At 52.2% G+C, this 27617-nt stretch overlaps 2 protein-coding genes and 1 non-coding gene across 12 annotated transcripts in view; all 3 read left to right on the top strand.

Annotated features, from left to right (window-relative positions):
- The window catches only part of RFX2 (regulatory factor X2), an 82626-nt gene extending 69528 nt beyond the window's left edge, over nucleotides 1-13098 (top strand). For all 4 annotated transcript variants that reach the window (XM_037042685.1, XM_037042682.1, XM_037042683.1 and 1 more), the window contains 8 exons: nucleotides 85-197; nucleotides 562-716; nucleotides 2284-2381; nucleotides 3317-3466; nucleotides 4382-4590; nucleotides 10029-10182; nucleotides 11183-11225; nucleotides 11751-13098. In XM_037042685.1, coding sequence (XP_036898580.1) covers nucleotides 85-197; nucleotides 562-716; nucleotides 2284-2381; nucleotides 3317-3466; nucleotides 4382-4590; nucleotides 10029-10182; nucleotides 11183-11225; nucleotides 11751-11854 — 1026 coding nt within the window. In that variant the 3' untranslated portion in view covers nucleotides 11855-13098. The remainder of the gene's footprint in view (nucleotides 1-84; nucleotides 198-561; nucleotides 717-2283; nucleotides 2382-3316; nucleotides 3467-4381; nucleotides 4591-10028; nucleotides 10183-11182; nucleotides 11226-11750) is intronic.
- An 8803-nt stretch (nucleotides 13099-21901) lies between these two features.
- RANBP3 (RAN binding protein 3) overlaps nucleotides 21902-27617 on the top strand; it is a 52384-nt gene continuing 46668 nt past the window's right edge. For all 7 annotated transcript variants that reach the window (XM_037042672.1, XM_037042669.1, XM_037042667.1 and 4 more), the window contains exon 1: nucleotides 21902-21988. In XM_037042672.1, coding sequence (XP_036898567.1) covers nucleotides 21967-21988 — 22 coding nt within the window. In that variant the 5' untranslated portion in view covers nucleotides 21902-21966. The remainder of the gene's footprint in view (nucleotides 21989-27617) is intronic.
- Nucleotides 25785-25905, top strand: LOC118984668 (small nucleolar RNA SNORA26). Its single transcript, XR_005065964.1, has one exon. It is a non-coding gene; the product is annotated as a small nucleolar RNA SNORA26 (small nucleolar RNA).

The raw sequence follows: 27617 nt of genomic DNA, 5'->3' as shown, positions 1-27617 counted from the left end.
TTCCCGGGAACATCCCAGTGACGGGTGACCCACACCTTCCGAATGTGTATGTCCGCGTGTCTATCCAGACGCTTTTACTTCCAGGCAACTTTGGATGTCGTGATGAACCTCCAGTTCCACTACATCGAGAAGCTGTGGCTTTCTTTCTGGAATTCTAAAGCCTCCTCCAGCGACAGCCCTGCCTCTCTACCAGCCAGGTGTCTGTCCTTGTCCCCCCAGAGGGGCCTCATGACACCCACACTGTAACCCACAGACACATGGGTAAACGTTCCAAGAACTGGCGCTTCTCCCAACCACGTGGTCTTTTTGACCTTCTGACAGTGGTTGTAATTTGTGTTGCCCGTTCACTTGTTTCCAGTGAGTGATTTTATTGGTGACCGTGTGCCATCCCAGAGGGAATTCACCTCAGCTGTAGCCACAGTGGGACACATCATTACCTCGGCTGCAGGCAGGGTGGGGGAAGGGACAGCGAGACCCCCATGGAGATACAAGCCAGGGTGGGCACACTCCTCGTGTGGTCTTTCGACTGCGGCTCACCTGATCTGCCCCATTTCCCCACAGTGACGAGGACCCCAAAGCCGTCATCCTCCCGAAGGACAAGCTGGTGTCTCTGTGTAAATGCGACCCCATCCTTAAGTGGATGAGGAGCTGTGACCACATCCTCTACCAGGCCCTGGTGGAGGTCCTCATCCCCGACGTGCTGCGGCCAGTACCCAGTAAGAAGCTCGCTGCCCTGCCTTCCCTCCTTCCCGTCCCCACACCCCTACAGCCACCTTGTCAGGTCCAGCTCAGACTTGGGACGCCAAGTGTCCGGGGAGAGCAGCAGCGCAGTCACCCCTGGAGGTGCTCACCCTCGCCTGCCTGCTTCCTTTGTCACTGACCCAGGGAGAGAAGGCGGGGGGGGTGGGGCTGGAGCACCTGCTCTGGTGAGGGCTGCCCACCCAGGCCTGGGCTAGGCTTGGGACTTTGAGCTGCTGCCCAGTGCTGTGGGGTTCTGGGCTCTGCTGTCCCCAAAGGAGATCACAGAGGATGGGGCCAAAGTCACAGGATGTCTCTTCCCCTCTAGGCTCTGCATTTGCTAAAAGCCCTGTGGATGGCCTGAATTCGGTTTTAACCCTTTACCCATGCTGATCTGAGGCTGAGCCAAGCTTCCTTCCAACCCCCTATCTCTTTAGCACCAAAAGGTGGACTCTATAGTATTTTCTCCAGATTCCAGCGTCCTTAATTGAGGAAAGGTGAAAAAAATGAAATCACGGGCCTTGGTGGCTACATGCCTTGGGGTTGACATGTGCTGGGGGACCTTCCCAGGACCACTAGGACCTGGCTGCCAGGCCATTGGTGGTGGTGACAAAACCCACCACCAGGGGGCACCCATCATACTAGTCCCGACCTCAGGCTCTCTGGTGGGCTCCTAGCATCCTGCAGGTGGAAGCACTGTCCCCAGTGACGGGCCAGCAGGCTGGGCACTGAGGCCTTTCTCTTAATCAGCGACTTGGGGGGCGCCAACGGTTGCACTTGGCACATGACCTATACACATTTTGTGTCAGCGTTCGGAAAACCTCATTCTTTCTTAACAAACCAGCTGCTGCGGCTGCTGCGTTTGTGCCCAAAAACAGGAAGCAGCAAAACAATTGCATTTGCCCTGCGGCCTTGCTAGCCCCACAACTGTTAAGTGTTGTGTGCAACTGCATGTCTATATTAGGTTTGAGTTTGGGTAGCTTTACTTTTAGGGATTTACACTTTAGCTTTACACTTAGGGATTTTTTTTCTTTTTTCTAAAGAGTCTTATTATTTGTTTCCTATTGTAAGCTGTCTCAAAATACGTTTAGAACTTGCTGGAATGTATTTACATGCATGTGTATCAGAGTTTCTCAGTCTCGGCACGGCTGACACTGGGCCGGGCCACTCTCTGTGGGGCCTGTCCCAGAGTCTTTGGGGTGCTGAGCAGCATCCCTGCCCCCACCCACTAATGCCGGGAGCACCCCCAGTCGTGACAACCACAGATGTCCCAGGTATCACCCAGTGTCCCCTCGGGACAGGGTTGCCCTGGGTGCGAGAGACGAACAGTCCTGCCGGCCCTGAACCCACCCAGGCCCCTCACTGAGGGTTGCCCTGAGGGTCTCCCCAGGTTGCCCTGGGCCTGTGCTGCTCCTTCGTTCTCCTGTTCTCTGTTGCTCACTGAGTGGGAGCTTTCATTAAGTTTGCATATCTTATGCTCATTGCGGATCCTGCTGGGCAAGACTCTGCCTTTCTCTCCATTAACACTCTGGTTCGACTTCCCAGGCACCTTGACACAGGCCATTCGCAATTTCGCCAAGAGCCTGGAAGGCTGGCTGACGAACGCCATGCGCGACTTCCCACAGCAGGTCATCCAGACCAAGGTAACCCCTGGGGTTGGGGGCTGGGCCTTCAGACCTCACTGTGGCCAGAAGCAAAGGCCACAGGCCTGGGGACCCCTCAGGCCCGGCTACCCTGTGAAGGGAGGGGGCCGGGAGTGGCTCAGAGGAGGGGGCTCCTCTCCCTCTGCTCTGGGGAAACTTGACCACGGGACCCCAGAGTGTGTCCTGAGGGTCAGTGATCCCTTCAGGGGGTCCCGAGGATGCAGTGGATGTGGGATGGGCACTGTCAGGGAGGGTTAGCGGAAGATGCCACTTAACGTGACACATCTGAGTCAACTCACAACAGATGAAGTGTTTCTGTGCTCACGAAAAGACAGGAATTTAATCTCCTTGCTTTACTGTTTCTACTGTAGTCTTGGCCACAAATCAGAATTTAAACGTGGATAGTTGGCCCACATGAGAAAAAGAAAATAACCTTGGCAATTATTCTTGCACACATTTCTAAAGAAGCTGCCATGTACAGAGAAGGCCAGATTCTGGGCATCTGGTCTACCCGCCTGCAGCCGGGAATTGCCGTTAGGCTGGTGTTACTGCAACTTCAGGGAGAGAAACAACTGCCTAGGTAGTTGGTAAATCGCAGATTTTGAGGCCGCCCCCACGGAGTGTGACCCAGCAGCACCCAGAAACCTGTACTCTCACCAGCCCCTCCAGAAGGCGGAAGGAATTGAGTTCTAACCCACCTATGCCATGGTGTCTTCTATAGATGCCACGTGATGCATTGGTGACATCTGTGTCCTTCACTGATTCTCACTCTTTGGGTCCTTGAGACTGTCAGACAGGTGCCCCAGAACTGTGCATGAGCCCACGCCCTCCAAGGAGCAGAGGGAACAGGCTTTTCCTACACGTGTGCGTGAGTGCATTCATGCGTACAGCATGCATGCGTGCAGCTCACCCTCTGGTGCCGTCTGTGGCCACAGGTCGGTGTGGTCAGTGCCTTCGCCCAGACCCTGCGGAGATACACGTCCCTCAATCACCTGGCACAGGCGGCCCGGGCCGTGCTTCAGAACACTTCCCAGATCAACCAGATGCTCAGCGACCTCAACCGCGTGGACTTTGCCAACGTGCAGGTGACTTTCCTCAACAAGGGGACAGGTCTTTCCTCAGCTGGGGACAGGTCTCTGGAACCAGCCGGGAGAGCAGGGGCAATGTGCGTGTGCCCCCCACCCCTCTATCCAGCCTCCCACCTTCTAAAAAAGTGCCCAGACCATCTTGCGCTCACAGCAAAGCTAGCACACATTTCTGTTGCATGAACCAGAGTCAGGGTTGGCCCACCCAGGGACCCAGGTCTCGCTCTAGGATCTCTGATTCTCCAGGAGCTGTGCCTGCCACCTGTGTTCACTCTCTTTAAAAATGTGCCTTCCAGCCCTGGCCAGGTGCACAGTTGATGGGCGCATCACCCCGTGCACCAAAGGATTGCGGGTTCAATCCCCTGTCAGGGTGCATATGGGAGGTAACCGATCAACATCTCTCTCTCTCTCCCCCCCACCCCCTTTCTTTCTCTTCCTAAAAAATCAATAAATATATCCCCGGATGAGAATGTTTTTTAAAAGTGCCTTTGTATTGCCATAGTTCTCTCTTTGGGCTTAGAAAAGTTCAGGCTGTCAGCAAATGGATCGGCTTCTGTATTTATGTCTAGTTCAGGCCCTGGGTTTACCCACTAAACACACACATGCACTCACAAGAGTGACCGCTCGAAAATAAAACAGCACAAAGACGCAGTGTAATCAGAGCGATGGGTCCAGGAAGCCTTACATGCCAGGCAGGCTACTTGTCTGGTCCATCTGCCCTGCCCCCGTGAGGTGGGCACTGACTGTGCCTGGCTGCAGTTGGGAAAGGCCACGGGTGAGGATGCACGCATGCTTGCTGTGAGGTCAGGCCTGGAGCACCTGGTGCTCAGGAGACCGCCACAGCCGGGTCGCTGTGCTGTCACCCGTGACGCCAACGTGGGGGCTGTCGCTGACCCACTGCCCTTGCACCCACAGGAGCAGGCCTCATGGGTGTGCCAGTGCAAGGAGAGCGTGGTGCAGCAGCTGGAGCAGGACTTCAAGCTGACCCTGCAGCAGCAGAGCTCCCTGGACCAGTGGGCCAGCTGGCTTGACAACGTGGTCACCCAGGTCCTGAAGCAGCACGCAGGCAGCCCCAGCTTTCCCAAGGCTGCCCGGCAGTTCCTGCTGAAATGGTCCTTTTATAGGTAAAAGCCCCTTAATCTCCCCAAGAATTCTGGGAGGGGGAGGGGGAGGGTGTAACAAGTTGTCCTGTGGGCCTCATCCAGCCGCGCTGGCTCCCAGGGCCAGGCCCAGAGCCCCCTGTGGCCTAAAAGTGGGTGGGAGGCTTCTGCAGACTGAAATCATCCTCAGGCCTTGTAGAGGATCAAAGCATCTTGATGCACACGCTTACTTCTCCCTAGCAAAACCCTACCAAGTGGCACTAAGGGAAGTGGTGAGGAGGCAGGTACCCCCAGAACAAAACCAGGAGAGCGGGTGATGGCAGAGAAGAGAGGAGTACGAGCAAGAGTTTGGGGGATGGTGCGAGGTGGTCAGTTGGGTCAGGGACCCAGGTGGGGGTCTACCATTGGACTTTTGTCTCCTCACTGCCAAGTCCAAATAGGAGGCAAAAACAGGCGTCAGTTCCCCTGTGATCCATGTGTCCCTCAGAATGGAACTGGGCAAGGGTCAGGTGTGACAGGGACTATATATTTTTAAATTATACACAGCCCTGGCTGCTGTGGCTCAGTGGATTGAACGCCAGCCTGTGAACTGAAAGGTTGCCGGTTCCATTCCCAGTCAGGACACAGGCCTGGGTTGTGGGCCAGGTCCCCAGAAGGGGGCGTGCGAGAGGCAGCTGGTCACTGTTTCTCTCGCATATCGTGTTCCTCTTCCTCTCTTTCTCCCTCTTTTCTCCTCTCTCTAAGAATAAATAAAATCTTTTATAAATACATAAATTATATATGTAAATGTATTCTAGTGAGTCATAATTTATATACATATGGAACTAATTATTATTATGTGGTAACACATAAAGAGATTTACTTCAAGCAACTGGCTCCTGCAGTGGTGGGGCCAGCGAGTCTGAAATCTGGAGGGCTGGCCAGCAGGCTGGAGAGTCTCGGACCAGAGCGGGCTCCGCAGGCCGTGAGCAGGGTTTCTTCCTCGGGAAACCTCAGTTTTGCTCCGAAGGCCTTTCAGCTGATTGGATGAGGCCCATCTTCTTCACTTCATGGCAACTGGTGATAGAGGTGAACCTCAGCCACAAAACGCCTGAGTGGCACCAAGACCACTGTTGGACTGAATGACTGGGTGCTAGAGCCTGGCCATGAACCATTCCCGAAAGCAACCGTGAGAGAAAAGTATATGGAGAAAGAAAAAATGTAAGAAAAATCCTGAAAGAAAAATGAAAGGATTGGATCCAGGAGGTTCAATATCCAAAGGATAGGGTTTTTTTTAAGTGAGAGAGAAAATGGAGGGAAAGGAAATAATAAAACCGTCATCAAGAAGCCGTCTCAGGACTGCAGGACGCGAGTGACTGGACTGAAGAAGCACCACAGCCCCGTCACAAGGAGTGGCAGCCTCCACAGGGGGCGTCAGGGCAGCGAGGCTGGGGGACAGCTGTGCAGGCTTCCAGGAGGGAGCGACTGGACCGCTGAAGTCCTGGAACAGTGTCCTCCGACTGAGCCACAATGCAGCATGCAGTCGGTGAGAAGGCAGTATCTTCAGAATTCCAAAGGAAAAGTGTGCAGGCTGCGATTCTGACCCGCCCAGACAGCAGCAAGGGAACTGGGACTTCACAGGGACACCGCCCAGGAGACATGGACTGTGCTTGCGGACAGCAGCCCAGCAGTTTTGTCAGGGGTCCTGGTCTCAGTTAGTGAGAAATGCATGGAGAACTGAGCATTTTTTAAGAAGGAGGCAGTTGACCCCAGGAAAATGATAGTCATTCTAAGGCTTTTAGGCCATGCATGGTCCAACTGACCGGGGGCTACAGCTGGCGGATTGGATCGCCCTTCACCTGATTGTGCAGATAACACCTTGGCAGCACTTAGCCATACTCATCATTTATGGGTCCTTAGTGGAATGGTGACCATGTGGCCACAAAGCTGAAAGTATTTACTGTCTGGGTCTGATTTAAAAAAAAACTTTGCTGGTCTCTCAGCCAAGCACCCAGTAACTCTGTTCTCAACTCCCTCCTCCTGCTCTACTCTAGCCTTGCCGCCTCAGGGCCTTTGCACTGCTGCCCCCCAGCCTGGAACACCCTTCCCCCAGATAGCTGCGTGGCTGGACCATCACCAGAGAGGCCCCTCAAGACCACCTTAAATAACAGCGTGCACCTTCTCATCCTCTGCCCCCCACGCCCCGCTGTTCTTGATGGTCACCAGTCACCTTGCTCTCTGTCTGTTGTTGGTCATGATTGAGCACAGCCCTCAAGAGCCAGGACGTTTGTCTGCCGCACTGTCCCCAGCACTGGAATGTTAGTTGAGTGAATGAACAAGGAAGGAAATGTGAACCTGATACATTGTCTGGCTCTGCTGTGAACTCAACACCGCATCGCAGCATGAGGGAATGCTGACTGAGCACAACAGTGCTGTAAGCCAATGTTGAGACGATAGACGAGGAGGGGCCACAGAGACAGTGTCCCCGTGGTGGAGGGTCTCGGGGACAGTCGTGACCTGAGGAGTCGAGAGCAGCAGGACGAGCCTGTGATGTAGAAATGTGGAAACGAGAACACAGCTGGGGTTGAAAGGGGCTGTTGCCTCTGTGGCGTAGGGCGCTTTTCTCTGCAGGGACTGGAGCACCACCTGACTTCATCCTATGAGGTTTGAGGGCCTGAGTTCTGCAGCACCCACCAGAGGGTGGTCAATGGGTGAGCAGGGGCTTCCTCGGGGATCGCGGAGCTCGGGTTGAGCTGACGGTCCTCCAGCAGGAAGCTACTAGACCATGTGGAGAGCCCAAAACCTACCAAGTAACCATGGAGATGGTTTGGAAAAGCTACTTGAGCTGAAGCATCGCACCAGAGGCGGGGGGTTGGGGTGAGGAATACCTTCGGGGTGGGCCCCAGGTGGGGACCGAGACCTGCAGCATGTGGACCTGAGGCCCCTCACCGAGCGGCAGCAGATGGGCAGTGTCTGAGCAGCCTGAGCCGGCAGGGGCATCCAGACCTCTGTTGCCTCGTGGCTGGCAAACAGCGTCCCAGAAAAGGGAGCTGTCACGAAGTCAAACCACACACAGCTTCCTGGGTAGGGACTAGGGGGAGAGGCGGGCAGGGGTGACAGCCTCCTGCCCCGGGACCTGCAGTCCATGTTCGTTCATTACTTCAGGCGGAGTTGGCCAGACAGAGCCAAAGAAGCTTCTACAGAGAAAACACCCCACAAGCCCCGAGCCCTTTCGTGCTGTCCCCTTACACGTGCAGCCTCTGTGTTCATGAATGGCCTTCAAGTGACCTTTGCTTTCTACAGTGCAAGTTTGGACACAGTGACCGCCCGGGTTCCTTTCATGGTTACCCCTCCTGAGTCAGCTCAAAGCCACAACCAACTAAATCAGCTCTTTGTCTCTATGGCTGAACAAAACTGCCTTCAGAGTGTGCCTACGCACTGGCACAGGACGGTGCCAGAAGGTGAAATACGCTGATGTTGTCAGCTGTCTTTACAGACTGGCCTGCAACCCTATTTTGAACACACAAGTTCAACAGAGGCACGTTAACATGTCCAAACATTTGAGCAAACACTGGTCGGCACTGGGTGGCATCAAACACGAAGTGGCCAGGAGCACCCAGGGACAGGAGCCAGGGCCAGGGTTTGTGGGGAAGACGAGGAAGCGAAGCAGGGACGTGGTTTAATTGGCCACGGCTCCGGCAGCTGCCTTGTTTGGGAACCAGCTGCTGGTGATTCCTCCTTTGCAAGTTTCTCTCTCAGGCTCCAGGGCACTGATGTGGCCTAGATTTTGGTTTGCTTACCAGACTCAGGACATCAGAACCACCCCAGGGTGCTGACCCTCTTATTCAGCTACTGGAATGGTCTCTCTCTCCCTGTCTTGCCCCTGCCTGTTCCTTTCTTTGCTGCAGTAACGATTAGACTCGACTGAGAGTAGGTGAGCTCTGAGATGGGCATTGTAGTGTTTGTGGCCACTCGGCAGATGCGTTTGTAGGCCAGGGTTTCTGGCTGGGTCATGTTAAACACTTATTTTAAATCAGGGGTCATTTTTTTTATTTTTAAAAAGAATCAGATATTAAGTATTTTTGAATAATAGTTTTATAGGCATATGGCACACAACATGTAAACAAACAGGCTCAGCTGTATGCCGATAAAAGTTTATTTATGGACACTGAGATGTGGATGTCAGGCACTTTTCTTGGGTCACAAGATAATTCTTCTTTTGACTTTCTTTCCCAGGATTTAAAATGTATTGGGTTGGCCAAAAAGTTTGTTTGTTTGTTTGTTTTCCATAAAATGGCTCTAGCAGTGCTTAGTTGTCTTTAACTTCATTTGAAACAATTTTGTTAGATTGTATTGTGACAGCTGTCGTATCAGTGTGCATTTTAAAAAATTTATCAAAATTGGTGAATTTTTAGAGCCCTGGCTGGTGTAGCTCAGTGGATTGAGCGCAGGCCTGCGAACCAGAGGATCGCGGTTCGATTCCCAGTCAGGGCACATGCCTGGGTTGCAAACCGGTTCCTTGCAGGCTAACTACCAGCAGGGGATGCACAAAAGGCAACCATACATTGATGTTTCTCTCCCTCTCTCCTTCCCCTTAAAAATAAATAAATAAAATCTTTAAAAAAAAAAAACTCTCATTAGAAATTAAAAAAAAAAAATTGGTGAATTTTTGTGTGGCCATTTTAATATTGAAGACGGAAGGAAATATACTACATTTTTGGCATATTATGCTTTATTATTTCAAGAAAGGTAAAAACGCAACTGAAACACACACAAGATTTGTGTGGTGTATGCAGGTGCTGTGACTGATCAAACGTGTTAAAAGTGGTTTGCCAAGTTCCGTGCTGGAGATTTCCCACCAGACAACGCTCCACGGTTGGGCCGACCAGTTGAAGTTGACAATGATCCAATCGAGACACTAACTGAGAACAATGAACGTTCTACCACATGGGAGACAGCTGACACACTCAGAATATCCAAATCAAAAAAGTTATTGGTGAAAATGAAAAATGTGTCTTATTTTACAGAATAAACTAAATGAACTTTCTGGCCCAATAAAGACCATTCTTAGCTCACAGGTTGTACAAAATCAGGCGGTGAACTGGGTTTGGTCTGGACTGGTTTGCCAACTGCAGAGGCAAAAGCACCCTGAAATTTTGTCTGGATTTTAGGTGCCTCGAGCACTAACTGGGGAGGGGAGGATTCGGGGGAGGCAGGGAGGGCGGCCTGCTGTGGGGGAGTCAGTAACCGCACCGAAAAGTCTCCTTCCCAGAGGCGGTCTCTAAGGCTTATTATACCTGAGACATCTGCCTGTCCCCTCCTCAGTCACACTGGGACACAGGGGTGGTCTGGCAGCCAGCAGACCCCTTGTAGGTCTAAAGGGTCCCCAGACAACCTCAGAGCTGAAGAAAAGCCCAGTTCACCTGCCTGGCGGGGCTCCGTGCCCCCGGAAGGCGCCTAGCCTCTGTCTGCCCATCCCCCAGCTCCATGGTGATCAGAGACCTCACCCTGCGCAGCGCTGCCAGCTTCGGCTCCTTCCACCTGATTCGCCTGCTATATGATGAGTACATGTTCTACCTGGTGGAGCACCGCGTCGCCAAGGCAACCGGGGAGACACCCATTGCGGTGATGGGAGAGGTGAGCGCCGCCGCGGAGCAGCCTGCAGGGGTGAGAGGAGGCTGCTGGGCAGGGCACAGTGGACAGAGGGCAGGAAGGAGCTCTCCTGCTGGAGCCCACAGCCCTGGGGTCACCTCCACCCATTTACTCTCACCCGGGGCAGGATTTCCTGCCTCCGAGTGAGGCCTCAACCACCCCACCCTGCGGAGGGTTTTAGCTGGTAAAATCCACATAATATAAACCACCCTTTTGACTATTTTCAAGTGAACAATTCAGTGGCAGCTATCACCTCAATCTAATTCCAGAACAGTCCATCACCCCAAAGAGAAACCTTGTCCCAGCAGCCATTCCCACCCCCTCCCCAGCCCCTGGCACCCACGTACCCACTTCCTGTCTCTGGGTGTGCCTGCTCTGCACACTCCACACACATGGAACCACACACTGTGGCTCCTGTCCCTGAGCGTCACGTGTTCGAGGCTCACCCACCTGCAGTGAGTGTCTTTCTGGCTGGGTGACAGTCCAGTGCGTGGGTGTTCCGCATTTATTTGTCCATTCATCTGCTGATGGACATTTGGGTTCTTTCCATCTTTTGGCTGCTGCGAGTTGTGCTGCAGGGAACATGTGTACACGCATTTTTGTTTGAACACCTGTTTTCAGGTATTTTGGGTACCTGCCCAGGAGTAGAATTTCTGGGTCATGTGGGATGTTTTGAGGGAGAAAGGCCGTAACACTCAAGCAGTTTGGGAACACAACAAATGCCCTTGATGAATGCCAGCTTTTCCTCCACTGTCCCCATTCAGAGGCCACAGCCCCGCGCCTTGCTGGGCAGAGCGTCAGCACCCCCGACCCCGCCACACCTCACAGAGGCAGCATCAGGGGACACACAGCGTCAGGGCTGCTCCTTGTGTCAGAGCCCCTCCCTCACAAAGCAACAACCAGTTTGTAGCTGCTGGCAGTGACCTTGCTGACGTTCACTGATACCCGCTCTGCGGGGCCCTAACTCTGGTCCTCTCTCTTTCAGTTCAGCGACCTCGCCTCCCTGTCGCTGACACTGCTGGACAAAGGTAGGTGTGTCTGTGGCTTTCCCACAAGGCTCCCCCCACCTGTGGCCTGGTGGGGTGGGTTGAGGGCCTCGAGAACTGGCACCCAGATGGCAGATGCCATTGGGGCAGAAGCCTCCAGAGGACTGGGCCCAGCGGGGCTCAGAGGAGCGGCCCTGCTCCCTCCTACTCATGTGTGGTGCTTTGGGGAGACCTTTAATCCTGATCCCTGGGCACCCCCACACCAGGAGCAGGGCCACAGCCAGGAATGAGGTGGAGGGGGCATCTGAGGGGGGGAGTGGGGCAGAAATCCCTCCACCTCTGGCCCATCCCTGCCCCCATGGGCCAGAGGATCGAGTGCCAAGGGTAAACCTGCCAAGAACGTGACCCGTGCAAAGGAGCACTGGTCAAGGTGCCAGGAAGTGCCCGGCGAACCCAGATCAGGACTGAGGCCTGTTCACGTCTGGGCACTTCTCTGAGGGTGTGCTTCTCTCTCTCTCCCTCCCATGGCCCCCACCAACCCCCTTGTCCCCAATACTGATCCCACAGAAGACATCGGTGAAGACCGGAGCAGTGAGGCTGATGCAGATGCCCGCAGCCTGGGCGAGCCCCTGGTGAAACGGGAGCGCAGCGACCTCAACCACTCCCTGTAGGGACCCAGCACGAGACCCTTCCTCAGCTCCACCCAACCTCCTCACACTCCACCGCAGTTGTGCCTCCTACATGAAGTGACCTTGACTCTGATTCACGGGATCCCAGGGCATGGGCACCCTGGAAGGACACGCTCTTCCTCCCGAAGAAAAACCGTTGTTCCCCACAGCCAAAGGCGATACCCAGTTCTCAGAACCTGAATGGCTCCCCTGGGAACTGCCCAGGTCTCCTTTTGCTCCAGACCATCTTAGTCCTCCTGTCTGCTGGCCTGCAGCCTCCCGGCCGCTTCCACACACCCTGCCGACAGCTGGGAGGGCTGTGCTGGGCGAGTCGGCACCTCCACATTGGGCTTCTGCTCCATCCAGCCTGGTCCAGTTTTCACCATGACTTTTAAAGCTCAGGCAGGTCTCTGGAAGGAAGGGTGTCTCGCAGCTGTAGGGCAGCCCTACACTGTCCTCGTCCACGGAGACCCTGCCTGTGCTGGGAAGGGACCGTCTCTGCACTGTGCTCATGGTCTCTTGTGGACAGGCTGTCCTCAGCCTCCTGTCCTCCCTGTGCTGACACAGGGAGGCCACCCTGTGGGGTCCCCAGCTCTAGATGCCCGAGGACCTCACAGCCTGTCCCTGGATGGTGGGCAGCCCACTGCCCCACGTGGCTCACAGAACAAGTCCCAGAAATAGGCCTGCTGTGCCTGTAAGAGGTAGCACCAGAGGTGACCAGCAACAGGGAGGACTGTGGTTCTGTCCAAGGTCACAACCAACAGGGAGCCAAACCAGAGTCTGGAATACGTCTGTCACAGGGGGCCAGGGCAGTCAGTGTTTCCGCGGTGCCCTCAGAGGGCCACCCTCCCACCGAGTCTGTGCAAACAGCCCTGCCTGCAGCCTGCTCCACGGGTCCTTCGAGAAGGCCTGCCCTGGAACTGGCAACGTTGGAGCTCCGTGACCCCAGCCAGGTCCCGCCGAACTGTTCGAAGCTGAGATCTTCTCTGGGGACAAACAGACCCAAGGACTTGCACAGCCCTGAACTTTAAACTCCCAATCTGTGTCCACTGCAACACATTGCACTTGGCCAGCTCCGTGCGAGAGTTCTGTCCCAAAAGGAACTGCAGTGAAGAAAGACAAACCTCTAGTCTAGGATGTGCCGTCAAATGCAATGCAATAGTTTCTCTCTTTGGAAATATGTTTATACCAATAGTTTTGTGCTCCAGTCTCCAGTCGTTATTAGAACATTTCTCATGTGTATCGCAGCACATCTGCGATTTTCCTCATTCACGTCGAGCAGGAGCTCGGGGCTCACCTCAGCCCTTGCCTGGTGTGCAGAGTAGGGGTTGGGGTGGCGAGAAAGATGCGTGCTGATTCTAAAAACCCAAAGTCCACGATGATCCCAATGTCTGTCTGGTCTTAAGAGTTCCAGTCTGAAGCAGAAACAGGCCGAGCGTCTTTAAATACACACGCCCTCTGCTGGAGGGCCCTGACGCTGGCCGTCCAGGAACTGCTTCCACCCCTCTCTTCCCTCCCAGGCCAGCTGGATTCCACCTTGGGCTTTGTCTTGTCCTTTGCAGGATTCCACAGGAAGGATGGCAAATGACAGTGAGGACACAAGCCTTCTGAGCCCATTCTCATTTTGCATTGCAGTACATATTAAGCAGTACATATGCAGTACATATTGTGACCCATTTGGGGGTCACAATCCACATGCCAACTGGCCCCCCCCCCGCCAGAGGTCCTGGAGGATAGGCCCTCCCTTCTGCCCATCCCCTGTGTCTCCAGCACTTTCCTCCCAGCCCCTGGGGGGGGGGCGGGGGGGATGGAGAAGGAGTGTGTTCTTCACGTTCTGTTTAGCAAGGCCAGCCCAGGGCCAAAGACGGCAAGAAACAATTCCCAGCCCAGGATGGTTGAGGCCATTCATAAATAGACTAAGTCCATTCAGATATTACAGAATAAATCCCCACTCCAGCCTCTGAAGCAGCCTACCACTGGTAAGCCTGCCTCTTGGGACTGGGGTGGGGGCTGGGAATCCATAGCATGACCACCCCTTCCCAGGGGACCACAGGACCTTGAAAAAACCCTGCAGAAGAGAGTGACACCATTCCCAATCAGCTTCCCCTGGAATCGGCTTCTCACTGCCAGGCCAGTGCCCCACAGCCCCCCAGGGATGCTCAGCCTTGGGCCCCAGAGCAGGCCCCTCTGTCCCAGGACGAGGCCCTGGGGCCCCCAGGCGACACTAAAATCACCCATCACTTTCCTGGGCTGGGACTCCGGAGTCTTTGCTCACCTTAATGCTCTGCTGTCACTATCTCAACATTCTCCAATGTTTGAACAAAGGACCTGCATTTTGCTTTTGCAATGGGCCCCATAAATTCTGTGGCTGATCCTGGGGAACCACCCCTGCTTCGGGCCCCAACTCACCCCTGCCCTGTGGTGGGTCACAAATTTCAGCTCCTGAACAGCAGCCAGCCCTGGTTTTCCGCCTCAGAGAGCCTGGCTGGGGGGGGGGGGGGGGGGGGGNGTGGCAGAGGCCCTGGAGGAGGAGAACCAGGCCCGCCCACTGGGCCTGAGTGGCTGGTGAGGGAGTGAACCTGGTTGATGCGCACATGCTTGCTGCCCCAGGAGCCGGAGAGAGGGGGGGGCCCTGTTGAAGGCCCACAGACTGTCCAGTCCCTCCGAGGGCCCATTGGGGAGGGCTCCGGGGAGCAGGCACCACACAATAGGGGGAACCCAGCCCTACCAGAGCCTCTGGGAGCTTCTGCCTGATCACGGAAGCTCCACTATAGACAGTGGTCTGATCTCCTCTTTTTGACGCTCTTCCAAGGTAGGTGTTACCCCCATTGCACACGTGGGAAAATGGAAGCTGCTGGCTGGAACACAGACATGATAGGTGGAGCACCAACATCTATCTTAGGTTTTGAGGTGGATGTTACACAACTAGGATGGCGAAATGAGAAGGAGCCTGTGTCCCTGGTGGTCATTACAGCCCTCACAGCCTCCAGTCAGAATTCAATAAGCCAAGGTGTGTTGGGGGGAGCAGGCATTGATATTCCTTCCTCCAAGAACTGGTAGCAAGAATTCAAGCAAGATACAAGATGCCTACATATACCCCAACCGAAAGGATTAACTTGTCTGCCTTGCTCAAGACTATTTGCTGAGCAAACATTTAGTGAATGAGGGAATGAGGGAGGTTTCTGAGAGGAGGCACTATTCCAGGTGGTCATGAGAAGGTAAGGGAAAAGAGCAGAAATGGGGGGGAACGAGGAGGACTCGAGGCAGAGGAAGGAGCCCTGGCTGGTGTGGCTCAGTGGATTGGGTGTCATCTTGCACATGAAGGTCACTGGTTTGATTCCCAGTCAGGGCAGATGCTCGGGTTGTGGGTCATGTCTCTGGTTGGGGGCATGTGAGAGGCAAACAACATTTCTCTTTGTTTCTCTCCCTCTTTCTCCTTCCCTTTCCCTCTCTCTAAGAATAAGTAAAATCTTTTTTAAAAATTTTTTAAAGGTGAAAAGGAGGCCACCACCAGAATTTTTTGATCAAAGCTGGGCTGATTCTCGCAGGGTGGGTTACTCATGAGGAGACTGGAAGCAAGGAAGTCCCCTGGGGACGCATCAGGGTTGACCGAGTGGGAGCTTTGGGGGCTGGATGGGAGGCCGGAAGGCGGGGTGGGGAAGGGCCTGAGGGGCCTGAGGGGCCTGCGGGAGCTCTGCACCCAGCGGCAGGCAGAGTGAGTTAGGAAATCATGCTTGTGGCTTAGGACCAGCTTAGTTTTCTTTTAAATGGACCAGGACAGAAATAGAAGAGATCAGGGGTGTCTATGTAATAAAAATAAACATGGTTTCATAAAATCTGAATTTCAGTATGTATTAATCCATGTATCATACATATGTGTATGGAATTGGGTTGTATTGTATTGAATGTTCATATGTATCAAAAGGCACAATACGAGAGGGTATTTCTCACCCTATTTTGAGGTCATGGGTTCCTTCCAGAACCTCTGGGATGGACGACTGTGGGGTTTGCTACCCAGCATCTGTTCTACCTCCTTCTGGGAGGAGCCTTCTCTCACTGTTTTAAACACCGTCTCTGTGCAGGCGCCCTCACTCACTGAAGGACACTGCTTCAGGCATTGTCCTGTGTGGGGAGCAGCAAGGAGGCTGCCCTGGCCTGTGTATGTGAGCGATGGGACAGGAGGGGACACAGGGGGAACGGGGAGGGCTGCCTAGATCCTGGGGAGGACGTGGGGTTTCCTTCCAGGGTGGTGGCCCATGAGAGGCCCATGACTGAAAAATCAATTGAGAAGTCCCCCCCTCAGGCCTCAGGACGCCTCCCTGGCATCAGGACACTCCCAATGGCATCTCATCAATAGCTGAGCACCTAGAGGCACTTGCTTGATCACCATCTGGTGGAGGAATGGACCATGGGAGGCGAGATCTCGGGCAGGGCAGGGGTTAATGCGAGCCCTGTGGTGCTGGGCCCACTCCTCCGGGAGCTGATGTAAGACTGAAAGCAACTGAAGTTTGGGCATTCTCCGGGGTGCCCCTCCAATACTGTCACACGGTTCCCAACCAGAGAACCGCTGGAATGGCGCTGCGCTCTTTTCTCTTTGGTCTTATCAGCATCCTCTTAAATTTCAAGCAAATCCCCCGTTTGCTCACATTTGCCAGAGGTAATTTTTGGCGTTTGCAACCAGTCTCCAAACCGAGACACTCTCAGTCCCATGAGTCTTGCAGGCAGGTTCATAATGGATTCTCGGACCCCTGAAGCCTCCCTCAGGATCTGCAGCCCCTGTTTTAGAGGCGGCGCACGCGAGCTGCCCGGAGCGTCACGCTCTGAGCGGCCAGGCGCGGTGCAACCGAGACATACTCCACCTCTGCCGGCGCAGCCGAGTCTGCGGACTTGGGTCCCAGGATACCAGACCCCAACGTACACAGAACCTCTGAGTTCCCCCAAGTTAATTACTTAGAGGGAATGAATTGCTTTTTTCCCCCTGTGGTCTAGTCACAGGAACTCATCCCAATCTTCTACCGCCCCCCAGTGGTCACTGTGTAACACAGCCTCTTCCTTCTGGCCCCGCGACACTGCGAGCTCTGGTTTTGCCTATTTCCTGGGCTGTTTTGTTTAGTAAATTGCTACACTGCCTTCTCTCCCTCAAATATTCCCTATTCACCTTTCTCCCAGCTAGATATTCAATAATTACAAAGGGAAAAGCAGTGACCGGTCAGACACTATCTAAACCAAGTGACCTAAGTTATCAGTAATGTCACAGATGGACGTCTTGCATCTCCTAATAGGGCGCCCTGAGAACACAACATCACTCCCACGTTATTCCCACCCAATATGCATCACCCGAATTTAATCAAGAGGAAACATCAAACAAACCCCAAATTAAGGACATTGTGCAAAATAACTGGCAGTACTCATTACCAGTATCCTGGTCAAGGAAAAATAAGACAGGAATTTGATCCCTACTGAAAGAGATTGACTACAGTGAAACATCTAAATTCACCGAGGGATGTTGGACTGGATCTTGGAACAAGAAAAAAAGACGTTGGTGGTGAATGGATGAAATTGGACTCAGGTCTGTACTTAGTGAATTGTATTGCATCAATGTCAATTTCTGGGTTTTGATCATTGCACTGCTCACATACCATAAAATGTGAATACTGGGAAGCTGGGTGAAAGCTACATAGGATGCCTTGGTACTATTTTTGCAACTTTTGGTAAGTCTGAATTTAATTTGAAAGTTAAAAAATTAAATAAAGAAGAGTAAGTACTTCAGAATACAGGAGGGAAGCTGACATACCCAGGTCAGAGGCCCCACTCAGTGGCAGTGGCAGCCACGGTGGGCATCCTGCTATCAGGAGCTCAACACTGGGCTGAGGGAAAACCCGGAACCAGGCGGAGCAGGGGAGGGAACCAGGAGGACCCCACCTGCCTCTAAGGTCCCTGCAGGAACTATAGCTCAGCCATCTCTGAGTCTTTGACCTCTGTGGGGCCAGGCACAGGGCAGACTCCTTCATGTGCCTGCTCCCTGCCCACGATGGGGAAACAAGCACTGAACTACAGCTGTGAAGGTCCTTATACCTGGAGCCCAGCTGTAGAAGTGATTTTCCACCTCGGCTGTGGATAAGGATATTCGAAGTTCTCAGAGCTTAGCCTGAATTTGGGGACCTCATCTCCTGGTAAGCCAAAGAGGAAGCAGGCAGCCACTCAGTAATTTAAGGTAAATAATTTAGACCCCTCCACTTCCCACTTCCAACCCTTGTATTAGGGAAAACTCCACTCCTCCCTGTGGCTCACTAGGCCTTGCCTACTCCTCCCTGCCCTGGTTCCTGCCTCAGGACCTTTGCACTCAATTTTGTCTGGAATGCCACTCCTGTAGAGCTTCTACTGAAATGTCACCCCCTCAGCGGGGACTTTCCTGATCAGCCAACCTGAAGTATATCCTTTCTGCCCTAACCCCTGTGGCTCATTTGGTTGGGAGTGTGGTCCATAAACCAAAAAGTTCACCAGTTCGATTCTTGGTCAGGGCACAAGCCTGGGTCTTGCAAGGAAAGTCGCCCCCACAAGCTTCCTTGCAGCACGGCAGCCCCAGGGCAGTTGGACTGCTTATGTGATGGCTAAAGGCTGTAAGACTGTTCCAGCAAAGCAGGCGGGTTACATCCTGTTACACCCCCGTTGTGACCTAGCCTTCTAAGTCACAGTGTCTTTTCCCTCATGTTGATGGACCAGTAACACACCCACCCCCATTAATGGGAAGGGAGCCGAGACTTCACCTCTTGACGGGTAGAGGGTCAAAGAACTTGGGGCCTTGTCTTAAAACCACCGCAGCAGGTAATGAACAAATGTTTGTTCAACAAATAAATATTGGCTACGTTAATTTGTTAGGGGGACCAGACGAAGAAAGCAAAGCCTAAAGGGTGCAATGCTGGCAGCCACTGAGAGTGATGAAAACTGTGAAACCAGTGGAAATTCAGTCAGCCTGTCAGGCTAATGGGTTTAGTATCTCTCGAGTGCCTTGAAAAACCACAGCTGGATTACATTTAGCAAGTGATGACATGTTTCTGGGAGTTTCCCAAAGTGTGGGATGAATGCAATACATGAAATGACTTGAAGAGACATGTAGACATGGCTTTATGACACCAAATCACATGGATTACAGTTGTCCCATTTTCAGTGATCTTTCATGCCTCCTCATCGTGTCAAGGAGAAAGTGCAGTTGAGTGATAATAGGCCCTTAATCCACCTCTAATATTTGCTAATCTCTCTTTATGCCAAAGAAAAAGCCAGCTTGGGGCTCTTCACCTTGGCAGGCAACAGTAGCCACCCAGAATCTTAAAACTTTATTTTGTCTTGCTGTTTATTTGTTACACTTCTCTATTTGTGGTCTGTAGTTGTCTATTTTAAATGGTGACATACAGTATCTATTTAATATAACTCTAAACCAATAAAAAGACAGAGAAAGAAAAGTGTTAATTCATTAAAGGTCAGGGGGTTCAGGGATACCACAGGGGCCTAGAAGGAGTTATATGCAATGAAATGTAATGGATATAATGAAACCAACAAGCTAGAAATGAGAAAGCCTGATCCACACACTGCTGCAGACCACCACATGGACTTGGTGACCCTCCTAGGGCGTGGTGGCAAAACCAAGGTTTGGAGAACCCAAGTGTCTATAAAACAAAGTTCGAAAAATAGTATTAAATATACCCCCAATAATAAATAAAAGTTCTATTTAAAAGTTTCCGAACAGTGAGTATCAAGATCTAATGTGGATAGGAAGCCCCTGAGTAGCTTGTTCAAAACGCTGATTCTTATTCAGGATTCTGTATTTCTAACAAGCTTCCAGGTGATGTGGATGCTGCTGGTTTGGGGACGACTGAGAAAGCAGCAAGCTCCAGAAAGAAATCGAGTGTACTGCTGTGCATTTCTTCCCAACTTTACGGTTAGTGCCACACACCACTCGCCCGAAATCGGCAAAGGAGTATTTATACCAAGAAAATCAGCACTGCAAAAAAGAGAAATAAAATAAAAATGAAAAAAACAAAATCAGCACTGCAAACCAAGGTTCTGAAGTTTTCTTAGGCTCCACTGAGAAAGAAATGCCAATCAGCCACAAAGTTAGGCAGTATAGAGCTTTATTGGGGTTTGCGCACCAGGCGAGGTTCTCTGGTCCCACAAAGTAGGGGCTGAAGAAGCCATGCAAGCAGGGAATGTGGTGGGGTTTTATTTTGGTTGGCTCTCTTCGTGGGAGCTGGGGATCGGTCCCCTTTAAACAAAGCGGCAATACATCATTGGTGGTTCTCCTCGGGCTCAGGTTGCTATGCAGATACCCGTTTGGCAGAGCCCGCCAACTGGGCTCCCTGGTTTGATGTCAACCGTCTTTTCTGGGTTGTAGTCCAGCCGCCATTTTGTCCTACCCCGCCCATCCTGACAAGTTCAATTAACTGATTTATTGTCTTTAAGATTTCAGAAATAGAAAAATATCAGTAGACACACACACCCCGTACACAGGGACACGTACATTTCCCCCCAGAGAAGCACTTGTTGGTCACCTACCACACCCCACTGGTTGTGAGACACACACAGGAGGACAAGGTAGGTACACGTGTCCTACATTAGAGGTTGGCAGGCCTCTATTTAGGTCTTCAAAGACCTAAATCGCAAGCATTTTAAGTTTTGTTAGCCACACAGTGTCTTAAAAGGACTCAGTTCTAGGCAGCCATAGACCCAACCTCTGTAAGTGTGGCTGTTTTCCAGTAAAACTATTTATGGACACTGCGATGTAAATTTCACACAATTGCCACATGCCCTGAGACACTCTTCTTTTGAATTTTTCCCAACTGTTAAAAATGGAAGATCCTTAGCTCACAGGCAGACCTGGACCACAGGCTGGAGGCCCTTCTCGTTCAGGTGACTCGGGGAAGGACTGAAAGCGGGACTCCCACCTAACGTGAGACACAGGACCCAGTCCCAAGAAGAGGGATCAACAAATGCAACGGTGCCGGGGCTGGTAGGAGCCCGACACGCTTCGCTTCGGGGAGGAAGGAGCCACGTGGCCGAAGGGCCCCAGTGCAGGGGGCGGGGGGAGCACGGCAGTAAGCAGTGTGAGCCTAGAGGAGAGGCCGAGCACCGACTCTGAGTTCGGCACCAGGCCGCCTGGGAGCATTAAAAGGGAAGAAGAGCCCTTGATCCAGTTTATATCTTTAGAAGATTCCTCGGTGCGCTGCGACGCGCAGAGCAGAGCCCGGAGCTCTGGGGGAGTGAAGGGAAGGAGAGCGGAGGGAGAGGGGGCTGTCTAGACTCCCAAAGAACGGCTCTGGTCTGGCCTGGACCCGGGAGACTGAGGCAGGGCCCACGGGGAGCTCGGAGAGGGGCCGAGCGGCGAGGGGAGAAGCAGCACCGGGCTACAGTCGTCCTGGAGCTCCCGTTCTGTTGGCTCGGAGAGGTCAGGTCCCTGGCGCTGGGTCCTTCCCTCACGGACACCCTCCCTCCGGACGGGGATGTTTAACCTCTGACCTCCGCTTCCCCTCAACCACTCCCCCATCTCCATGTGGGGCCTTAAGGAAGCGTACGTCCAATGTACTTGACCCTTCGAAGGGCAAACTGAAGCCCGAGGTGACAGAGAACCCCAAACCGCCCCCGTCTCCAGTCACTGTCCTGCACGCGTGGAAAGTCCCCGACGCCTCCCCCGCCCGCAGACCCAGAGGTTTACCTAGAGGAAGGCTTCCATCGCGGTGCTGTGGATGGCTCCCACCACAGGGGTCCCGCGGAAAGCACCCGCGTTAAAACCCAGCGCCCGCCGCTCCCGCCTCACACAACGTCTGTCCCACCTGGCCGGCGACGTTTGTTAGGGGCACTGCGCAAGCGTTCTGCCGGGTCCCAGTCCTCTAGATCGGCGGGAAAAGGCGGCAGGGAGGTTAGTGCGCAGGCGCTCTCTCAGAGCTTGGCTAGGACCTGACAGGTATACCGAGCTCAACTCCGCGCCGGACTCGCCGCGCAGGCGCGTCCTGTCAGCCACGCTCGGAGTCGGCTAGGGAAGTGCGCACGCGCAGGAGTCTTTGGCAGAAAGCAGGCGAGCCGCGACCGGCGCGGGGCCTTGTGGGAGGGCTTGAGGAAGTAAAATGGCGGACCTGGCGAACGAAGGTAGGGGAGGCGCCGTCGGGGGCCAGCTGGCTGCCAGGGAACGGGCGGGGGAAGGATCAGGCGTCACAGGCTCGAGAGGTCAGCACCTCGGCGTGCTGGGGGTCCCTTTGCTCTGGGGTAGTGGCACAGTGAGTCCCGCAGCCGCCCGGTATTGCGTCCCCTCCGGCCGAGCTTACCGGCCCGGCCCATCACTCCCAGCAGCCCCGACCCTGCCGCCGACCCACTAGAGGACTCGGGAGGCCGCTGGGGCCGCGGCTTTGACGCCTTTCTGCCTGCGGACCAGGCCGAGGGCTGAAGGGCGTGGGAGGTGCGGCCTCATCTCCTCGGCCTCTGTTGTAAATAGACGTCCCGGCCTGGTAGTGGGCCCAGCACACCCCACTCTCTCCCCGTCCCTTCGTTCTTGGGGACCCGGCCTTCCCCCTACACCTCGACCTGGCTGCCTCGCCAACCCACCCACCTGGTCCTGTGGAGTTCTCGTCCACTGTGGGCCTGCCCCATTACGAGGACAGCATACGCCCGGTCTGATTTCAATCCCTCCTCCCGCCCTGAACTCGGCCCCCAGTTCCCGCCAGTTCCCCCAGATCCTTAGTGGCGACCTGAGAGTCGCGCCTGGTCTAGCCACATTTAGGCCCGGCCACAGGATGTGAGCCGCAGAAAGTCTTGGCTTCTCTCTGGCCCTTTTTTGCTTCACTTACAGAGAGAGACGGAGACTGTGATCTCCCTCCTCTGTAGAGCGCTGACACCCTCACCTGAGCGTTTTGACAAGATTACAGTTCCGAATCCCCAGAGAAAACAATCCATAAGCCGATGGGTTGATAACCGCTGTAGCTTCTGGACTTCCGAGGCCTATTTTTAGCTCCCTCTTTTTCTAGGTGCAACTACAGTCGGGCTATCTCCCTGCCTGGCCCTGATTCCCAGTAACACGCTCCCTGCTATGGGAGGGTGTCCTGAGGTTTCAATACTGGACCGCATGAATGCATGAATGATAATAATAAGTGCTCACCCTGGTGGAGCATTTGGGATGGTACCAGGTACTATTCAAAGTCTTGATCACCATGTGTTATTGATTGATACAAAAGCTCCCTGAGGTAGGTACTGTAGCCCGGTGCTCTTGGTGAGAAACCTGACTTAGAGTGGTTAAATGATTTGTCCAAAGCAGGTCATACAGCTAGTAAGGAGCAGGGATGAATCAATGAGGTCTGGCTTCAGAACCCCCTCCTACCTTGGCCATTTTATGCCAGGTGTCTTCTATAAGATAAAGGGGCCCATTGAGGGTTGAGCTTTCCATTCATAAGATCCATTTAAAGGCAGAAGAGGGACTGGGCAAGTGGGAATCAATATGACATACTTTATATATTTACATCTATAGCCTGTCCAGTTTCTTGATCTTAAGACTCATTTTCAACATCATATTTAACACCTCCGTTTCAATGTCTAATAAGCATATCAAACAAAACTCCTGTCTTTGTCCCCCAAAACGCGTCCATCCCACAGTCTTTCTCTTATTGTAGTAAATGGCAACTCCATTCTTTGAATCAGGCCCAAAACCTTGAAGTCACCTTGACTTCTCTCTTTCTCTTATATGCCACAGCAAATTCTATCAGTTCTGCCTCAAAAATATTTCCAGAGGGTGACCACTTACCTACCACCCACACTGCCACCCCTTGTCCTTCCCTTACCCATCCAACAACTGCTTAGCCCAGAAGCCATAGTGGCCCCCAATACCTCCTACCCTCCTCTCCCACCACTCTCTCCCTGACTGGCTTTCTCAATGCCCCTTGAGTAGTCCATAAACTCCCTCCATTGTGCCTATGTTGGTTCCTCTGCCTGAATCACTCTTCCCCATGGGTCCCCATGGCCCACTCCTTTACCTCCTTCAGAGTTTTACTCAAAGATTATTACTGAGACTTCCTCTGCCCACCTATGTTAAATTGTATCCACGTTCCCTATCCCCTTTACCCTGCTTCATTCTACTCCAAGGCACTTAGTCACCATCTGGCATGCAAGGCTTACTTGTTTGTTCAGCTACTCTTCTACTAGAATATAAGCTCCATGATAGCAAGGCTTTCTGTCTGTCATTATTACTGTGGAGCCCTTACATCCAGAGCAGTTCCTGGCACAGAGTAGGTATCCAAGAAACATCTGTTGAATGAATGAGTGAACAGTGAGGACCTTCATTGTAAGGTACATCTTTTAGCATAAAGTGAAAATTATGAATTCCTCCTTTTTAGGGATGCCATTTCTAGCATATGCTTGACACATTAGCTGTCAGTTGTAAATTACATAGTTGACCGGGTAAGTGTAAAATAGAGAAGTGGAATGTCTTTTGCTGATAAATGCCACACTCACCTAATACCTGCCTCCAACACTACTTGTGGCATAGTGTTCCTCAGAAAATCAACTCTCAATGGCTTTTTATGCTTCACATACCACTGCCATCCTTTAATTGTTGATATGTGCTTCTTGACTCCATTTGTTGGATGTTTAATTTCTTATCCACTGTGTAAACTGAGACTTCCTTACCTGTGCATTTTGAAGCTCTGAGGGCTGTCCCCATCCGTGTGCTTTCCTCTTGCTGTTTAAGCTCCAACTGCCCTCTTGGATTCTGTCTTTCCAGACTGGGATCCTAAACTAGTCCATCTGCACACCCTTTATCTCTCTTCTCTAGGCCATTGCTGCCTCTCTGTGTGTGTGAGTCTGAGACAGTGGCTGGCCACCCCGGCTGGGCATCAGGATTGTCGGGGGAACTTTCTTAAAACCACAGATGCTCAGTCCCCACACCCTGTCTATTCTGATTCTGTGAGGTGTCTGATAGGCCCTAGGCATCTGTACAGTTAAAAAGCAGCACAGGTGATCCCGTTATGCAGCCAGGGTTGAGAACCACTGGCTTGAGTTGGACAGGTTAGGAGTACCTCTGTGTACAAAGAAACATTTCCAGTAGTGTATCCAATACAGTATCTTGTTGGCCCCTGTTTCCATGGTGATCTTTTCAGGGATGCTGACAGCAACTCCCATAGCCCTTTCTTGGTAGTCCTGTAGTCTGTGACTTTTAAAGTCCAGTTGGATGCTTTTCCCCTAGAAGAGAGAGTGAGTGAGTGTGTGTGTGTGTTTGTTTTACACTTGTGTTTTGGGATATTCTGGCATTTCACTATTGATAACATCCCAAATTCTAATCATCCTGTCTCTGGAGTTATTCTTCATGGTAGGCTGACATTGGATGGCAGCACTTTGACCTTGGTAAGGATAAGAATGGGAACGGGGTAAGCAAAGTGTATTTGAGCTATAGGAAGTCTTGAATTCAAGATTCCAGTGTTAAAAGATACCACATACATGCCTAACCAGTTTCTGCAGTGCACGTGGGTCACCGGCCTCCTAGTCTCGTGGAACTTGGCAGGTGCAGCTGCAGCTTATTTGTGGCAGGTTGGGGTTCTGGTCCTACCCTATCTGTAGGGCTAGGGCAAGAGCCTGTCCCACACCTACCTTGGGCCTGGGGAGTTTGTCTCTATTATCTTGACTTCTAAGCTTCTGTATGTCCCTGTCCTTGAAATGAAATGACCCAGAGCACATGGCAAATGGCAATGGGAAGGTTCCTAGGCTCCAGTTTGGTGCAAAGGCTGAAATCTGGCTCTCCTTAGTGGAAAGGAAATTTACATCCCCAAGCTCCCTGGGTTGAACAACAGGCATCTAATGGGTTTCAGACTTCTTAAAGAAACCACTCAGATCCGTGGGATGTTGATGAAAGAGGAGTGCAGGAAGCCATAGAAAACCCTGTAAAAATCCCAAGTCACCCTTTCCTGTGCTCTTTTAAGGTTGATGCAGTGTCTTAGATGGCTAACATAGAAGGATAAAGTAAGTCTCCATAAAACCCAGAGACAAGATGATAAACTCCTCTTTGAAACCAGTGTGGAGTCACAGGTCAAACAAAAACAAGCAAAAAGATCTCATACATTTGTATCCTTACTGGCCTGCAGATATGTATGGTAGAAACCTGAGATCCAGTATGAAGCCGAGTTCTCAACTTTGGCTCCATTGACATTTTGGGTCAGATAATTCTCTGTGATAGAAGCTACCCTGTACCTTATAGGATGTCAGCAGCCTAGTGGCGACCCTCACTCTACCCACAAGATGCCAGTAGCACACACCCTCCCCTGCACTCCTTCCTTAGGGGTTGTGACAACCAAAAATGCCCCAGGTCAGGGGGTGAGGAGAAACATCAGCAGTGGAGATCCACTAGTATAAATTGAAGGTGAGCCATGACCAGTGTGCCTCAGTTGCTGGGGTGTTGTCCCACAAGGCAAGAAATCGCCAGCTCAATTCCCAGTCAGAACACATGCCTGGGTTGTGGGTTCCATCGCTAGTCAGGTGGGTAGAAGCAGCCAGTCAGTATTTCTCTCCCTCTTTCTCCCTTCATCTCGCTCTAAAAATAAATCTTTGAAAAAAATAATAAAGTGATGATGAGACACAGGCTTTGCCCTATAAATTGGATTTGTGTTTTGACTCTGTCTTGTGCTCTCTGAATGATTTTAGGGAAATTCTTAACCCTTTTGAGCCTCAGTTTCCTCCACAATAAATGGGAATAATGATGATCATGTCTATCTCATGGTTTCTGGGAGCACTGGCTGAATTAATGCATATAAATTGTTTAGTATCTGTCTCAGCCCATAGTGGTAAACAGTAAATGAGAGCTATTTTTACTACAGTGAACTCATGTTATAGACACATTCAGCTTGAGTGCTGAAGAAAGAGCGTTAAGCCCTGGCTGATATAGCACAGTGGATTGAGCACGGGCCTGTGAATCAAAGGATCACAGTTCGATTCCCAGTCAGGGCACATGCCTGGGTTGGAGGCCAGTCCCCAGCAAGGGACACATGAGAATCAACGATACATTGATATTTCTCTCCCTCTCTCCTTCCCTTCCCTTCTAAAGATAAATAAATAAAATCTAAACAAAATTTTTTAAAGAGTTAAGAAATGAATTCGAATAGTGCTGGCGACTGTCTGTGGGTCAGCCCTCCATGGCGATGGAGGCTGGTGGAGCTTCTGTCCTGCCTCATTGTGATCATCCAGCGGTGGGTTCTTTGCTCCAGTGCTGTAGACGCTTGGGACCAGATCATTCTTTGTTTGGGGCGGCCTTGTGCATTGTGGGCTGTTGGTGGGCTTCCCTGGCTTTGATCCACTGTGTGCCAATGGCACCCTCCCCCAGTTATGACCACCAAAAATGTCCCCAGACATTGGTCAGTGTCCCCTGGCAGGGTGGCACAGCTGCCTCCAGTTCAGCCACTGCTCTAGCCTGACCAGCTGTCAGTCTAGACATTTTCAAGAATGGTTTGGCTTTTCTAAGTTTTTATCTTACTTGTTGGCTTAAAGCCTAAACCCCAAGAGAATGAGTTGCGACTAAATTTTTTTTTGATGAACCATAACTCAGTTGGATTCTCAGCATCCCCTTCCCCTACACTAAACTTAATTTTTTAGGATAAATGATAGACACCTATTTTAAAATTTTTCGTGAAGTTGTGATAAACATTAACTCTGAGACTTGTCCTCAGGTCAGAGCATGCACGTTCGACTCTCCAGCGCCGCTCATGTCTGCAGCACATGGGTCCTGGCAGTAGTGAGGGGTGTCATGCTG

This window comes from Sturnira hondurensis, unplaced genomic scaffold (assembly GCF_014824575.4).
Source record: "Sturnira hondurensis isolate 20B ecotype Veracruz unplaced genomic scaffold, ASM1482457v3 Scaffold0003693, whole genome shotgun sequence".
NCBI lineage: Eukaryota > Metazoa > Chordata > Mammalia > Chiroptera > Phyllostomidae > Sturnira > Sturnira hondurensis.
Note: the sequence above shows the minus strand (reverse complement) of the source record. Positions and strands in the feature narration are given on the sequence as shown.